Source organism: Anolis carolinensis, chromosome 3 (assembly GCF_035594765.1).
Source record: "Anolis carolinensis isolate JA03-04 chromosome 3, rAnoCar3.1.pri, whole genome shotgun sequence".
Classification (NCBI taxonomy): domain Eukaryota; kingdom Metazoa; phylum Chordata; class Lepidosauria; order Squamata; family Dactyloidae; genus Anolis; species Anolis carolinensis.
The window spans coordinates 100568265-100586136 of NC_085843.1; the positions used below are offsets into that span (position 1 = coordinate 100568265).

The 17872-nt window shown below is 36.8% G+C and overlaps 2 protein-coding genes across 5 annotated transcripts in view; one reads left to right on the forward strand and one right to left on the reverse strand.

Annotated features, from left to right (window-relative positions):
• gpm6b (glycoprotein M6B) overlaps positions 1-2317 on the forward strand; it is a 154116-nt gene extending 151799 nt beyond the window's left edge. For all 3 annotated transcript variants that reach the window (XM_008107228.3, XM_008107224.3, XM_008107227.3), the window contains one exon: positions 443-2317. In XM_008107228.3, coding sequence (XP_008105435.1) covers positions 443-592 — 150 coding nt within the window. In that variant the 3' untranslated portion in view covers positions 593-2317. The remainder of the gene's footprint in view (positions 1-442) is intronic.
• A 1243-nt stretch (positions 2318-3560) lies between these two features.
• The window catches only part of ofd1 (OFD1 centriole and centriolar satellite protein), a 48841-nt gene continuing 34529 nt past the window's right edge, over positions 3561-17872 (reverse strand). For both annotated transcript variants that reach the window (XM_062975257.1, XM_062975256.1), the window contains exons 16-23: positions 15968-16567; positions 14265-14412; positions 13232-13332; positions 11893-12015; positions 10644-10813; positions 10024-10185; positions 8284-8348; positions 3561-4459 (exon numbers count right to left, since the gene is read on the reverse strand). In XM_062975257.1, the coding sequence (XP_062831327.1) occupies positions 4408-4459; positions 8284-8348; positions 10024-10185; positions 10644-10813; positions 11893-12015; positions 13232-13332; positions 14265-14412; positions 15968-16567 (1421 nt within the window). In that variant the 3' untranslated portion in view covers positions 3561-4407. The remainder of the gene's footprint in view (positions 4460-8283; positions 8349-10023; positions 10186-10643; positions 10814-11892; positions 12016-13231; positions 13333-14264; positions 14413-15967; positions 16568-17872) is intronic.

The window sequence follows — 17872 nt, forward strand, 5'->3', positions numbered from 1 at the left end:
CTTCTCTCTAGGCCACTCCCACAGTGGCCATTTGGCACACACAACTAATATTTTCATACAATATAAATCCTATCTTTAGTAAATATAGAAGAAAAAAACAAAGAGATTGTGTGCAAAAGGAAAAACAGTAGGGAAGGAACTACCACAAATTTACCTTTTGAGTTGCTCTTCTAAGCTTCAGCATGTAAACTTGCAAAGTATTTTCAAAGCTTTTCGGTTTCTATTCTTTTTGCATTAACTGCCTTTCCCTTAGTATTTCCTACTAACGTTTGCCGGCTACTAGCATGCCAAATTCTAGAGATCTTTAGAAGCCAGCTTTTCTGCTAATTTTAATACTTAATAATTAATGTAGGGTAACCTTTTTTTTTAAATTAATCTTACTAGCTGCCTGCTTTGCCTCTTGACATGCTCACTAGCCATCATGCTCACCCTTCTTTTCCAGATCCACTTCCTCATGATACTGTCCTCTAACTGGGCCTACTTAAAGGATGCAAGCAAAATGCAGGCTTACCAGGATATCAAAGCAAAAGAAGAACAGGAGCTTCAGGATATCCAGTCTCGATCCAAAGAGCAACTCAATTCTTACACATAAGTGTTTGCCAGAGTCCTTTTTCGGAAGAATTTTGTAGCTCTGACAAATCATCAAGCAGCTGCTCTGCAGAACAGATGTATGTTCAAGCAAATACAGAAGTATATAAAAAACTTCATATTCATGCTCCTGGGCCATGTTCATAGGGGGAAAATTGCAGTGGACATCCTTCGTTCCTTTTAGCACTCAGTTGGGAATTGCTGGGGGAGTGGGAGGGGAGGGTCTTCATTTTAGGCCAAGTTAGAGAAACACAAGTTACCAAGGGAGGAATCTTCATGGATACTCTGAGCATTCATACAATTGCTGAAGGAAAACACTCCTTCCCACACAGGATACCACACTCGGTATCCAGCCCTGTATTGATGAGAAGATTTTAAAAGGTTGTATATAATTACACAGGTGTAAGTAACTACGACTCTAGTACTCAACTAGATAGTTATTCCTTTTAATTATGAATACAGATAGTTGTGCTTATTTCATACAATATCAGAAGTTAACAATTGGCTTATTCAGTCTGTTAAAATTTAAACTGGATATGGTGGACTAAACGCCATAAGTGTCGTTTTCTGAGCCACTCTCTTTCCAATGATGCTATAATGAGCCACTGTTTTTCTATTGCACTTATCGGAGTAAGCTGGGTCCTATTGCGCCACATTTAATTTTGTTTTTAACTATTTGATGGAATGTAGGCAGCCCATCGGATCAGGATAATGATCCCCTTCTCTGAAAATAAATGTCAGCATTGCCTTAATGTTTATTTTCTATAAATGTTTTATACATTTATATAGTAGCAGGAGATCATTAGACTATCCCTATATTATCAAAGTGGAAAGTGTTACCTTGTGGAAATGGAAGTAATTTAACTTTTTAAAATGAGAAAATAAGCATTTTTAGGACTTACAAACCCATAGCCATACAGAGCACAGGTCAACCACCCGTCTCAACTTTGGTGCTCAGCAGAATAGACGATGCTTCTGTATTCTTGTACAAGAAATTTGGTGTTCAGTAAAATATTGGGTGCCATTTTAAAACTGTTTCCCATAAATCTGCCTTTTAACATTTTCAGAAACATTTAGTGCTAGCTTGAGTACTAGTGATGGTATCTTTGGTGTGCTATTTTTAAAAAAAATATATACATGTTGGAGAAAATTAAGTACATCAGTGAGTTTTAAATCAGTAAAGAGTCGAGTCATACATCCATGTTTTGAATGTTTGCTGAATATTAAAATGCTCCTTCAGACCATGCAAAAGTGTATAAAAAGTACACATTTCTTTAAAAAGGATAAAGGTTAAAAAAAACAATGTGGAAAATAATTCAGGTATTACCTTGCATTTGAGTTTGTTACATGCCGAATCTGGCTTTTTGTTTTATTAAAGAGGCAAAATCTATATAGAGCAGATTAAAAATAGCTTAGTGTTTGTTTTTACCTGTTGCATGAAGGAAACCAATTTCTACAGCAATGCAGGTGATGTTCTTTCTAGTCCAGTGTTTGCATAAAGGTAACAGACAGTGTCTTAAAGCCTAATTCTTTTCTAATTCTGTGTAGGTATTACTGGGAGTTTTTTGAAGTTTTGTTTAAGTAGTCTAATATTTTTTATGTAAAGAGCATTCAATTTTGCTATGTATAAATTTTTGTAACCTAACCGTGAATCAATATTTTCTATCAGTGCCAAGGGCTTCCTGTAGTTATATCCAAGTGTTACAATAAATATTTGTAGATAATAGAACCAATATCTGTGTATGCTTATTTTAAGAACATTTACAGGTAGACAGCTGGGGTTGTACAGTTCATTGCACTTAGTGTTTTATGTGGTTTATGAGTTTTGGCATATGCTGAAAAGTACAGGAATCATTATTAATAAATAAGGTGATGGATCTACCAACAAACAATTCCAGATATAAATGTGCTAATGTATCAAACTAGTGCATGCTTCGGAAGGCATGTATGTTGTTTATAAGTGAGAAAAACAAACAGAATCATGATTTTACCCTTAAGCTTTCATATCTTGCAATAGTCTCTTTATATCAAAGAACTTTGAAGATCTAGGGATAAATAAAAATGGACCATATCTTTAAAAGAAAAGATACAGCACAAAAAGTTATGGAACAGCACTGATACTGTATTTACTCAAATCTAATGCGCCCCCCTTTGGCGAAACTACATTGCCAAAATTGAGGGGCGCATTAGATTTGATAGCGCATTAGAATCATGCACATAAACTGATCTGTGCTGTTGGACAAGAAATCCTGCTTGTGGATGGAGGAGGGAGAGACAGCAGTGGCCTTGAATAAAGGTGGTGGAAGCTGCCATTGGCTATGAAAAGGCTGGTGGGAAGCTGCACCCCAACATCAGGCCTGGTGGGAAGCTGATCCTGTTGTTTTTCTCACTTATAAACCTTTCACAGCCTCAGCCTCCAGCATCGTCCCACCAGTCCTGACAGAGGGGAGCAGTTTCCCATCAGCCTTTTTGTGGCCACAACTGCCTCGTATTACATTCAACAGCAAATCCTTTTATCATAATGCCCATCTTAAAAACTGAGGTGCGCATTACATTCCTTGGCACATTATACTCGAGTAAATATGATAAAAGGGTAAGTTCTTGTTTTCAGCAATCTGATGTCTGATAGAACTTTTATGTGCTAAACAAAAATACTGTTGTAACAATTTTGTATAACACCAATCCTCAAACTTGCTGGAAAAAGTTTAAAAAACCACAGCAGCTCTTTTCACCTATGAATTTGTTGAGGGACAGAGCTGACAACCTAACCTGCAATGGTCCTTGTTTTAGGAGAGACTACTGCCACCCAAACAGAGATGCATTTTCCATCCTACAAATTATCCAGTACCTATCTTATGGATGTTAACAAAATATTATCAACTCTCCCCAAAATGTCTCCTCAAATCCAAAGTTTGAAATTAGCAAATCAATTCCTCTCTCGCTCTCCAAAGCAACATTCTTATACAAAACAATAATATGAATCATTCAGTTTTAATCAGTTCAGACAATCTTCCAGTACACGGTTAATTCTCTCTACTTCATCCACAATAGAAGTTTGCAAGAAAGACTTTCTTGTTGAAGCGTGAAAAGTTGCCTTCTGGTTTTCCATTTAAGGAAAGGGCAAATTTTTCCACAGTTGGCCATTTCTAAGTTTAAACGTGCTGTCTTCTTCCTATAAATATTTTTAAGAATAATACTCAGTGTGAATTAATCTGTATAAGCAACATGCACTTCAACAGTCGGTCCTCATTATAGGGGAAAATTAGAAAATATTTGGTTGTGTAAAATGACAGTATGAAATACGCTGATTCTTACAGAAAAATATGTCTAATTAGTTAATACACAAATATTTAAAAACTCTACAAATTCACTTCCCATAAAGAAGCAAATCAACATTGTGAATTTCACTGTCATTCCAGAGCTGTGAAAAAAAATATTTGATCATCTATAAACCCTGCAACAGCTTTTGAAAGAATATCAGTATCTCTATCATTTAAGTGGATTTACATTGAAAAGTGACCCAATTAAAACTTCTTCATTAAAAAAACTAGAGAAAAATATAATTAAAAAGTTTCTTCTTCACTCACACCTATATAACAGACCAGGTGAAATAAACTGATGAGGTACAGTTCTTTGAAATGTTAATCCCAGAATGGTTTTCTTAGCATTAGTTACAATATTAAAGGTGTATTCAAATGTACTATTTCTTCATTACTCTGCAGATTGAAATATTTCAGTGTTCTGAAAAAACCAGTATCTTCAACATAGTTGTTCCTCTTTCAGAGTGGGTCCACTTTTTTTTAATCAGATAGCTGATATTCACCAGAAATCTTCATCAGGTTCTTCATGAAGAGTGCCTGCTACACTAAAGCTAGGGGGAGAAAGAAAAAAAAATCATTTTGGAACAAGCTGAAGCTTCTACCTTTTTACAGGCCTCTAAAAGCTTGTCTCTCCCCCACCATCCTGCCCCAATCCCTCTGCATGCTTGAGTCGTGAATTGAAAGTTACCTAGTAAACAACAGTGTCATATAGCCAGCAAGACAATATAGATCATTTTAGAACCTAAGTTGCTCTTCCTTGAATTGAAATAAAAATTAGTCTTATTGTGAAATTTATTTCCTGTTCTGCAGTATTTGAAGGGTACTCCAGAGTGGGTTGGCTCCTCAAACTACTTCAGAAGGCAGGGCATTACATTCAAATCAGTGTGAATGGCTTTCTTGAGAAGAAAATAAGGCCCTTCCCAGGTTTAGAATGGCCACACTCAACTATTAAAAGACAGAAGAAAGTATTTCTTTCTGGTAAACAATACAATTCAATTCAAAGTGGTGGTTTTGACCTACAAAATCCTATATGACTCTGGTCCAGGTTATCTGAAGGACTGTAATTCCTTCTATGAACCTGTCAGACATTTACAATCAACTGGGAACATGGGACAGGGCCTTTCTGGTGGCTGTGGGACTCCTTCCCAAGAGAAACCAGGATGACCCCCATCCCTGCTGGCCTTCCGCAAGCAGCTCAAGACCTTTCTCTGTCAGCAGGCATTTGGGGAAGAATAAGGGGCACGCTGCTGGGGAGGTCCTGGGTAAGATTTTAGGGGGGGGATTGTGTGTTTTAAAATGCATTTTAAATTGCATTTATTATATTTTAACCTAATGCACACAGTACTATTTGCTTTTTAATTTTTGTATTCACTTTGTTTTAAATGGGAACCAAAGTGTGTGGTTGTTAGGTGCCTTGAGTTTCCAAGGGGAGAAAGGTGGGATACAAATAAAGTAAATAAATAAAAATATATCCCAAGTGTTCACTGTCCATTATGGGAAAATCATTTAAAGCATTCATCTCCCAAAAAATGCTTCCATCTAACCTGCAATATTTTAAGAATTGGGGAGGGGGGGGGTGAAGCTGCAGCAGATGAGGTGGTAAACACAGCTACTGACCCTATCAAGTCAACATCCTTGATGAGATAGCAAGAATTTTTTTTGTTTTGGCAAAATATAATGTAACAGAGACCTTCAGCCATCTACATAAACCAGACAATGCTGCTGTGGAAACCCTTTAGGCCATAGACACTAGATAAAATCATATAATTGGACATTCGGCATTATCTAACACAAATACATCTTAAATGCTGGGCAAAGATTACATCATTACTATCCTGTATTTGTTTTAAGATGATAACAAAAAAGATGGTAATTATCACTTTTGGAAGTAACACAGGGCAGCCTTAGAAGCAAGATCTGACCAAAGAACAGAGCCTTCATTGAAAGCAAAACAAAAATGACCATGACCCAAGTTCAAATTCTCTTTGAAAGCATTATGGCAACTAAGAAGAAGTATTTCAGAGTTGTCTTTCTTAAACGTTTGAAACCCTACTTCAGTAATACAACTTTGAAATAAAAATAGTAATCACAGTGTAAAGAACTTTTGTGCTCGGATGTTTAGCAACAGACAAATATCCAACCTTTTTAAGCATCAAAGCTTTTATATCTTGTCTAGGCCTGACTGAAGATCAAAAACAGTTCAACATTGGCTACTTTTGGTATTGCAGGATTTCCTGTTACAATCACTGAAAAAATGCTCCACATAAGCACACATGGCATTCATAAAGATAGCCATATTCAAATATCCTTCCTGGTTATTTGTTGCCTTTCAGCTTCCAAGTGTGGAGCTCAAACCAGACTAGAAAAACATGGATAGACATTTCCTTGAAAGATCTTGAGTCACCAGGGACCATATCTCCTGGATTGAAATCATTAGCTTGGAAATCATTCCCTTCTCAGCAACCAAGATTTATTACAATAACTTTTAAAGACTCCAGTTAGTTGGGGGCAAGAAGGAAAGGTGTATGTCACTTTGGCAAACACAAGGTCAACATGTCCAACTTCCATACACCTGGCGATTTGAACAAGGCAATTCCTTTTCAACCCGTGGCCAATGTTTTTTTTTAATTCACCTCCACTAAAACACTATTAGGTGTGGTTTCCAAAGGCTTGTCACATGAAATTGATAAAGTGGAAGCCTAGCAGAATCTAGCCTTTGATTTTGCATCAACAATCAAATGTTTCAGACATTGGTGATAACAGCCAACAACATCAACTACCATGGCACATGCTGAAAACTGCAATAAATCAACAATCTGTCAAAAAAGTTACAATGGAACAGTGAGTCTGCCACAAATCCAGATGCTTTAGCCAGCTTACTCACTCATTGTTTCAATTTGACAATCTTCTAAATTGTTTCTTTTAACTACTCTGTAACCCATCTAATAGATCTAGAAAGGTTAGGGTGGGACTATCCCTACAGGAAACCTTGGACTATCCTCAGTGTGTGAGTTTTTCTTCCCAAATGCCTCTCTTTGCAATCTTTGGCAGCCTTTATGATCAGGGGACACCTTTCTTCCATCTCTCCCAATTAACCAGGGTCCTCAGAAAAATTATTCTAAATGTGTTTGTTTTTTTTTTTTTTTTTTTAAATGGCCTGGCAGTTACTACAGCCGCCCTGTGGGTGATATTTCCTTGATCCTCACAAAGCCTTCAAAGGAAAGACCTTTTATCCTCGAAGTTAGAGAAATTCTGCATCTCTGAGAAGCATTTAAGATCTGGGTCATCCTATTTCTTAATTGTTAATTAGTCCCTTAATAATTTTTTGAACTATTTAGGGGAGAACAGTCTAATAATAAAGATTCTTAGATGGAGAAGTCTCTTCTGTATCTGGATGTTGATGTCACTTCTCATTACAAGTGGCTTTACTAAGCCACCTAGTGTCCAGGTAAAGATGGCAATGAATGGATGAGGAGGAAAGGATGAATACTGCCTTTAACCCATGTGGTCCTTGGGAGTGCCTACTGCACAAGGTAACTGCTGCTTCAAATGTGGCAAGAAAGAGATTTTCCTGCCTTTTTGGAATGCTACAATGATGGCCAGCTAACTGAACAGTACGAGGTTTGCCCTTTTCACAGCATTTGAGAAGATGTATTTGCCAGGAATCCCATCTGAACCTGCCCATTCTAGCACAAAAACCTGAGATGCAAGACATTTTTACCAACTATAGGCAGAAGGGCAAGAGAGGACACTTCATGGATTCTTAGAATGGTATGGCCTGGTTTTTAGGAATGGTGTTCCCCATGGAATGGATTCTGCTCTCTTGTGGGGCAGCTAAAGGAGAAATGCTGTTTTTCCAATTCCCTTTTTGGGGTGCACACCTGTAATTTTTTCTGGATGTAGTACCAGAGGCCTCAGAACATAGGGGACTATTCCCATGTTGCTAGCCATCTTAGTAGACTGCCGGGCTCTCTTTAGCTTGGATCCAACACATTGTTTTGATTTCATTTTCAGACAGAAATTGAGAAAAATGTGCCAAGTTGCCAGGGCATGGAGCTATGAGTGAATGAATTTTCCAAAGCATTTAGGACCTATCCTTAGCAAGAAAGGCATACAAACTAATTTCAACATAGAGCCATGAATTTTGGCATCATAAAATGAGGTAGTCCACTTTAGATTACTACCCTTCTTGCTGTAGGCAAAAGTAATTAGTTACCTGTAAATGTGTTATTGAATATTATCAGACAGGAGGGAAAAAAATACATTTTTACTATACATGATTGGTCTGAAATTCAACTTACTTTTAAAAAAGCACCAACCCAAACCATAAACTACACACAAACCAAAAATGACAAATCACTAGGAAGATGTATACCTGTTTTCCCTGTCACTATCTGCAAGCCTCTCCGATGGTATGTCAGCTTCTTCTTCTTTAGAGTTCTAACAGAGAGGAAATGTTATTAGATCCTTCAATATCTTCTTAGCATTCCAGTGAATTAGACTTAAATAGTTTACTAAGTATTTAAAACATTCTTCAATACTGTACAAATATTAGTATAGTCATGCCACCCAATAAAAGGATTACCATCAAGGGAAAATGGAAGAACGGCAAAGAAGAATACAACTTTGTTGAACTTATATATGACGACTAGGAGAAATCATTATGGTTAGACACAATCCCTAAATCTATTACTAATAAACTACTAAAATCAATGGGCCTTAAGACAGTAGGGGGAATGAAGTCCCACTCATTCCAGTTGGACTGACAAACTGGGAATGCTTCCTTTTTGGATCAAATACCACATTATGCCTCATACTAGCTGGAATGTCCTGGAAATATAGTCCAAAAAGTTAAATATTTCAGGCTTTGGGTGGAGTTCAATAACTTCAGGGGGGATCTAAATGGCATACAGCCATATTTTCTGACCTCTCTCAGGCAGGCAGCTATAACACTTAAAGGATGTCATAGTAAGGCTGAGCAGGGCCCAATTTCAACTGTAGGTAGAAACCACTAGTCCCATCCCAAAAGTTCTGTATTTGGCTATTAACCAAAATGGCAACTGGAAGCAATGAAACATCACTTCCAGTAATCATTTGGGCCAATACACACACAAATATTAGGGCACTTTGCAGAGAGTATAAGTTGAGCATTACAAATCTGAAAGTTTTGCCCTCTATCTGCCTGCTTGTATTTTCGTAGCAGTAGTGGTACTCCTAGTTGTTCATTAACAAGGCAGAAGCAGGCAGTCGGCAGGTGCCCTGAAGATTTCATGTACAGTACTGAATGCTATATAGTTTTAAAATATCAGATTCGTTATATCCTTAGTCTCTAAGTTCTTCAGCCTCAATCTATACACAACACTAGTAGCAAATGAAAAGAAGTTGGAAAAAGAGGCTTGAAAGAGACATGAGGATATGTGAAATAGCAGAAGTTTTGAATTCGCACAGAACATTATGCCTGGATTCCCACCATTTAATACATTTTCCAAAATCCAAAACTATCTGACATCTGAAACACTGTCCCAAACATTTTTGATAAGGGATACACAAATTGTATAGGATTCTGGGGGTGTAGGAGGCATCTTTCATAGTTTGGGCAGTTATCTGGCAAACTTTGCATTATTTTAAAAATATGTGGTGTAGAAGGGGCAGAGGGCTCCATGGCTTATAAAAATGGGGTTGGGGGAGGGCAAAAACAGTTCATATGCAACACATTCAAATATTACGTTTTAAGCTTACTTGGCTTTCTGAAATTTGAATTGCTTACATCCAAGAATCTGTAAGTTTTACATTATTACAAAATATATTAGGAAATGAATCATTAATTTATTAGTAGTCGGAATTGTGTATATGCCAAATTGTCTACTAATTATAAACTGATCCACTTATTGGATCTCAAATGGGGCAAGGGGGACTGTAGGGTATATCCTGTCCTGACTTTCCAACAGAACAGAACATTGACCTTCAACCCTTGGACCTTGTTCCATTCTATGGTTGATAGTGTGCACAGCCTGACCTGCATGCTTGCTTGGCCAATAAAAGAGACACACAGAAAGTTCCTGAGTCTTACACAAATTTCAAATCATACTCTGTCTACATTATTAGAAGATAGCACCTTGTCTACAAGCTCTTGCTCTCGATTTTGCTGTATTATTTTCATGTATTTTTCCAATGGATTAGGAATATCTCCACCATTCTTCTTGTCATATTGTGGCATACTGGTTTCCAAAATGGTTACTTCTTCATGTGGTTTTTTCTCCATTGATTCTTGAACACACTAAAGAAAAGCATGAGAAACATGACATTTAACAGAACAGAAGGGAATGACCAACCTTGTCTTACTGATTCTTTCAACCCACACTAAGCATCTTGTAGTTCCTCAAGAATAAATTAGTTGCTGTCGGTTGGTTATAAGAACTGCATGCTCATATTCACACACATAAGCATAAAGAAAATTGACCTGTTCTGTTCAGAACCAAGTTTTCGCCCTTCTTATTTCTACCAGTATTTTTTAAGTATTAAGTACCCAGAAGATGTAAGGGAAAAAAATTCCCTGGCGATGCAGATAGTCTTGAATCAGACTTCAGTATGAATCTGCACACTGTAAACCGTGGTCATTCTATACACCATTTCCGTTGTTTAAAAGATATTCCCTATTCGCAATTTCAATTGAGTAAATAGATTTCTATTACATTGCACACTTTTTAAAAAAATTGGGAAAATGAAAGACATTACCATTTCTTCACTCAGTTTTTCTAGCTTCCCTTGATCTTTTTCAAAAGCTTCCAGCCTCTCTGCCTGCCTTATTTCTTCTTGGTGTCTCCTTTCTTCCCACTCCTGCTCTGCTTCTTCTTGCTGAACTTCAAGATGCCTTTGTTTCTCTAAGGCTTCTGTCTTTGCTTCACCTCAAATACGCAGGAAACAAATTCAACAAGCAGTATGTCAACAAAACCAAGTGTAGAAATGACAAGCAAAATTTTATCCTTTCTGCAGCAATGACTCAAAAACAATTAAGAGCCATGCTAAAATTTGTATGGGTGTTCTATCAGATGTGCAACATAGGCTTACTAGAAAAAACTGGTATCACTTCACCTAAGAGAGACAGACCATGGTCTTTATGATGGAAAAAATCACCATTGTATTATTAATAACACATCTTGCTGAAATTTGAAAACACAACCTGAACTGAGCACATGACTTACAACGTCAAAGTTATCAGAAATAAGCAGACTCTTAAAATGATTCCCATCATCTATCCAGTTGCTGCATCAAAACATAGGCTGGTTCATACAGCTGCCATTTCCTCAGATTTTTCCCTCCAAAATCCTAGTCTCTTATCATAAAACATTGGAAGAAGCATGTAAGAAGAAAATAACAGGTAAAAGGAGGGAAACATGTTTATTTTAAAACTAGCAAATGCTGGATACCAAGGCTCTGGTTTTGAATAGATAAAATGAAAGTGCATCACTGGTTTCTTTAAACAAATAGGCTTATATTGTCACTTTGCTAGGAAAATGTTATTTCCTCAGAAAGGGAATCCCCACCACTTCTGTTTGCACAACCAGTTGCACCCCTGGTACTGGGTGCAAAGACAGAAGAACAAATATACAACAGTTACAGGAGAAATTTGAAAGAGCTTCATTATCATAGTTTTTCTTACTAACATTACATGAGCTATTACTTCACCAAACATTACATAGGATAATACTTCTGCAAATGAGATGCAATCTGTAATGGTTTTAAAGACACTCAAGATCCTTTTGGTTTTTTTTTTAATTCTTCTAAAATACACAATTCTTTTAAACAGCTATTCAGGAATATTTAAACCATTCTATTTTTCAGAAGTGTCTTCCATGTTCTCCACTATTAGCTGGGTAAAAAAACAAAATGTAATTCATTTTAAACAAGAAGATGCAAAAGCTACAACTTCCACATACTCTGAAAGCAATCTATCTCCAAGCAGTATTTTGGTCTGAAAACTCACTTCTGTCCTCCTGCTGTGAAGTGCCTGTTGCTAGCACACTAGCTGGGACATGGTTCCCACTAACAGTGTCCCCAGAAGGATGTGACACATTGCTTTTGAGCTGTTCTGGAATGTCCTCTTGATCTAAAGGAGAAGTATGAACAATGCCATCATTATTCTACAATTATCAAAGCAAGGGAAATAAATGGACACACAGTGTGGGAATGCCTGGTGCTCAGAATGCCTAAGTGCAAGCTATTAATTGAGTGCTCTTCTTCGCCAACTTAACCACTGCCCTAAGAATGAAGAAACTTCAAATGGGTTGCCGTTGCTTTAATCAGAATCATGGGATAGTCAGGCTTGGAAACTATTTACTGCAGCATAGTTGTTAAAAGAAAGAGATAATGTAGCTTCAGTTTTATGTAGTCCTGAAAAGTTTAAAACCTAAGACTACTGACACTCTGTGTATAATTCCTTTTCATAAAACAGAACATATTTTCCTATAGTTTGCCCCTTCACAAAGTCTTTTATAGTACATGGTAGGAGCCACAAGTGTCACATCTATTCTTGTGTATTTCCTCTTTCACCAAATGGAAAGATCAGAAAGCAGAAGCCCCTTCATTCACAGAATCAGTCTCCAGCCCTGTAATATCTTGTCACACACAATGCTCAGCAAAACTTTCCTAAAATTAATCAAGTTAAGTTTGACCTGTGTGTGACCTTTCCATTTTTTATTCCAATTGCCTTCTCCCATTTCACTAATCCCATTATTATAGATTATTTTTAATACTACATTTTTTCTCCAGTTATACCCAGTTGCAAATGACAATCAGCAATGCTTTTTAAAGCACTACTTTACTCTGATTTTATACTATGCCTCTAACAGTGCACACTTAAGGCTTTATTCACTTATCTTGTATCTCATCCATGTAATCATGCAGAGCAAATTATATTACAGGAGACTCGGTGTTCTTTTTTTTTTTTTAAAGAACACCTAGCACAGGTATAAATTCCCAAGCTGAATGGGGGTAACCTATACTTGATGACACAGAGCTCAGATCTGTTAGCAACATTATATGTAGTTATTATATGTTGGACAACCTGCAGTCTTAGCAATGGAATTACATATGAAACTGTTTATCATGTCATAGTGCCAAAAAAGGAGCGTTTTCTGCAAGCATAATCAGGATGGGAGCACCACATTAAATCTTTTCGTGTTGGCCTGAAAATTGTTTACATGTTTTTTACCTTAGGGCAAGTAGAATTATTATGAAATGCCAAGGAAAAAAGATGTGCATTTATTCAATAATATCCAAGTATTGTATAAGTTTTGTACTGAAAGATAAAGTGAAGATTTTACCTTCATTATCAGAGTCATGATTTTCAAGATCATCATACAACAGATTCTCAGGGACTGCAGAGTTGTTGGAATTTTGATTTTCACCTTGTTCTTGATGAAGACTAAAAAGGAAGATGATAAAAGGACAGCAATAACATCTCTTAGAAATCTTACATGAGTCTAGCTAGGAGTCCTGAGCCAGATATTCTACAAAGCAAACAATAACAAAGGAATCATTCACTTCATTGGAAGTAACACAAAGTAGGCCTTATGAATATGAATTTTCTTCGTTTTTCTCATGTTTATAAGTGTCCTGAATTTTTATTTTAAAATAGCAGACTCAGAGTTCAAAATAAGGTACAGCAAAACACCACCAATGTCATGAAGCCACACTGAAGCAAAATTATGTGAAGCAGCCTTACTCGTTTTCAGGGAAAGCATTTCTATTTCACTAGAAGAAAACTGTAAGCCAAGGACTACATTTATTTAAATGCAGTGCTATGAATCGTTCGGCAAATAATGCATCTAGATAATTGTCTAGATTTCTAGATTAAAGTTAACTTATATGTGTTGATCTGGGAGGATTCTAATTAAGTTATCTTACCTCACATTTATCTTGTTTATTCAAACATTTTTCTAAGAAAACATGTGTCACCCCTTAGCTGAGGGTGGATAGGTCTGGTAACCAGTATACTGGAAACTGGCAGAATTGTACCTTGGTCCTCCAACTGGATCAAAACATTCCTATAGTAAGAATTACTATTGTTCTCTCAGTGTAGTAGCAGACTGCCAATTCTCCCACACCAGAAGCAACTTGCAGTTTTTCAAGTCGCTCCTGACATGGAAAAAACAAAGCAATTCCATGTCGCAAGAGGACATTGTATGGTTTCTCCCTTTGCTAGTTCCAATCTTTAGAAAACTGAATTAAGGTACATATAGAAAGTTGTTTTTCTGTGGTCCTGGTCTTCTCAAATTACTGACAATGGGCTAACTGGTACTGCCGAGAGTTCCACATTGCCTTGTAACAATAAGAAAACTCACAATCTGATATTACCTTAATTTTTTCTCACTGTGGGCTGGTGAAGAGGAAGCAGACATATTAGAAGCAGATTCAGGAGATGAGCGGTCGCCTGTCCTTGGAATGGGGGAGAGAGGCTGATCAGCATTCTGAAGGGGAGCAGCAAGGGATGAGCCACTGGGGCCTGCATAACAGAAAACAACTCCTTAAACATATCCAATAATGCTTCACAGGCTATAATTAATTACAAAACTCTTGATGCATGGATATCCTACTTCAGGGTTGCAGCACTCATTTGACCAGACACTGGACAACTGCACTTCCAGAACAAGGCCATGAAATTGTGCAGTGGTCTGGGACACAAAAAGTGACCTCTCCTTTTTGTATTCGGGGGGGGGGGGGGGATTTTAGTTGAGGGTTGATTTTTTTTAAAAAATTGCCAGGTGTTGTGGTTGCAGGGCACTTGAAAGAAAATGTCACATTAGAGGACAGAAAAAAGGGAGCCCATATATATTTTTAAATGATTGAATTCAAAGAGTGGAGGGAATTCAAATGTAAGGATAAAGAACCAGTTGAAGCTTGTAGGCCTCACATTCCACAAACATGCTCTAATTGACCTTTTTAGTCTTGAAGGTCTTTTTCATCCCTAGAGGTAACTTCAATTGACTCCCAATTTTGCAAAAAAAATCCCCCTTATCCCACCCACAAAACTGAATAATGCAGCCAAACTTATTTTCAAGAGACTTCTAGAAGCACAACTAGAAAATCTGAAGGCCCTAAAACTGAAAGATCATGGACCACCTTAATATCTGGAACAGAGGAAACTGACTTTTGTAACTCAGTTTAAATTCTGTAGGCTGCCTTGAATGCCTTCCTCTGGAGGAAAGGTGGGATATAAACAAATTGATATGCTATGATCTCTGTACTAAAGCACTAACCGGCCTCAAGTATGCTCAGCTTGTAAAATTGAGTATTCAGGGTGATATGGTGTCCGTGACATATAACATGACCAAGATTCATATTTAATGTGCTCTGCACTCTTAAGGCACTTCAAAGTATAATTTTGAAATGTTAATGAGCATGAAAGTTTAATAACATCATACTTTCAAAAAAGGAATTTCCTCTGTCTCTGCTACAGTAAACAAAACAGAATACATGGCTCCTTCATAATATTCCATGCTCCCCTAAGTTAGAAAAATTTGAAAGTAACATATGAAGTGTTTTCACCTTGATTCATCCAAAGAATGTGAGCATATATATGGAACAGTAACAGGTATGCCAACAATAAGCCATGCCAATCCACACAATTTGAAAAAAAAAAGGATTCTTTTGTACTAATTTTTAAATAAGGAATGAAATGCTTGCAGTATAAAGCAGAAATGGTTATTTCATAGCACTACCTGCTTAACCTCAAATTTATCTAACTCCACTTATTAAAAAAGCAGGAGAAAGGAATATTTACTGAGAATAAACAACATCTATACACAATTACCTGAGTTCAGAAAACTGACTGCTAGTTCCACATACAAATATAGATTCTGATTTTATTATATGGTCCCAAACAGCACTCTTTTTGGTGTGAACACAAGCAAATTAGAAATTTTATTACCACTCCAACAGTGCAGAAAATAGCAATGGACCTAGAACAGCGATAGTAGTTCATCATGGCATAACTATCAGTAACTCCAGCTGTTCACATAAAGCAGCATATTAATGAGCATAAAATATACAATACTTACCTTCAGAAAACAGCTTGTTGCTAATGTTTCGTTTTGCTTTGGAAACAGGAGTAGAAGACAGACGTCTGGAAGCAACTGTTCTTTTTTGTGGAGGGGTCAAATTAACTTTCAGACAATCCCCATTTCCTGGTGTCCAATTATAGCTTTCACTTTTTTGACAGTGAACAGGAAATTCCTGGGGGTACAGATTACTCTGTGCAACCCAAGGTTTTTGGCCAGATGCCACAATAAAATTATTTGACAAAGGCAAACAGGATGGGGTCTTCATTGGGCCAGCACTGCTTTGAATGGCTCTGTGCTGGTAATTTCTGTAGGCCTTTTCTAAATGCTCAGCTTCTCTCTCCAATTCCTTTATCCTAGCTTTGGTGTTAGCTACAAATTCTAAATCAGAATCCAATGAAGAACTGGATCTTTCGATGTGATCGTTATGGTTGGGGCTTACAGCATTTCCCATTCCAATAGTATCAGGCAAAGGCCGCATTTTCAAGAGAGTACCATCGACATAAATGTCATGAGGAACCAACTTATCTCCAATCAAGTCAATGACAGAATGATCGATCAAGGATGGCTTAGGATTCCGGTACACTTCATTTTCTAGTGCTAGATACATAAGAATTTTGAACAGAGAGAAAGAAAAAATACAGAAATTAATCCAGATTCCAACTTTACTGAGCAAAAGTACAGCTAGTTCCACTCCACATTTGAAAAGTGAACTGCTGGATTACTGTTTTCAGTTTGCATTTCTAATAGATTCATGATACTTTACTCCTCTGCACAATGAAAAAAACAGCTTTTATACCAAGGAAATCCATATTTATACTGAAGTAGTCTGCTTCAGAATTTAAAATGACTTTAAAAACTTGTACTCAAGGAAGGTTGTGGTAGAACAAGGGGCAGAGACACAAAAAATTAAATTGTATGTTCAGTAGTCAGGAGATGAATAGAACAGAACAGAATAGAATATAAACAAATACATCAATCGTGAAAGTTATCCATTTCTGGTATCTAGTTTCTGAACTTTCAGAAACAGGCAAAATTCACTTAAAGGAGCCTATAATAAAATAAACCTTATTTTTTTTTAAAAAAAATCTTTATTCTCAGTCAACACCATATTTGTTACTTTCCCCCTTCATCTATTTAGTCTAGTTAGAAGATTTTTTTTAGCATCACCAACATCAGGAGGATGAAGATGGAGATGTCATTCGGGGATGCAGTTTGGAAGAGGCCTCCAAGTGGTGTCTGGAAGGTTCTCCTCTGCAAGATTTACTTGACCTGGTTGTTTCATCTCCCACGTGCATTGTTAATTTTAGATAAAAATTTTGCTATATGTTAATAGTTTTATTTTTGGTGCAGGAACATATCCCTGTTCTTTCCATGTTATTTCTGGTAGCAATTTTTTGCTGAGGAAGTAATGCCCAGAACACACACTGATGTCTAACTTATTGACTACACATGAACATACCATTATCAGAAGTGCTGTTTTAAATAAAGTTACCATGAGATCAGAAGATACCATACCTCTGCACACAATTAATGAAAGTTTTAGAAGACTGTAACACAATGTTTGTTCCTGGGTTCGATGTCATTTCCTAATTGGTTCTAGCATAAAACATGGAAAAAGTTTATTAAACTGCAAAAACTTTGGTTTTGTGGTCTGCACACTGAAAGGTTTAAAATGGCATATTTTTTATTAAGAAACATTAAAAACGAAGTGCCTAGACTGAAGGAAATAATAGTACTACCCTCAGACACAAAAACAAAGTTTCTGGAACTACTTTCAAAGTAAGTACCACATAATTAAACAGGAAATAACATATTCAAACCAGAAACAGAAAATATCTGAAATTGTGTTACATAGTGTAGTGCAAGGGTCCTCAAACTTTTAAAGCAAAGGGCCAGTCCACG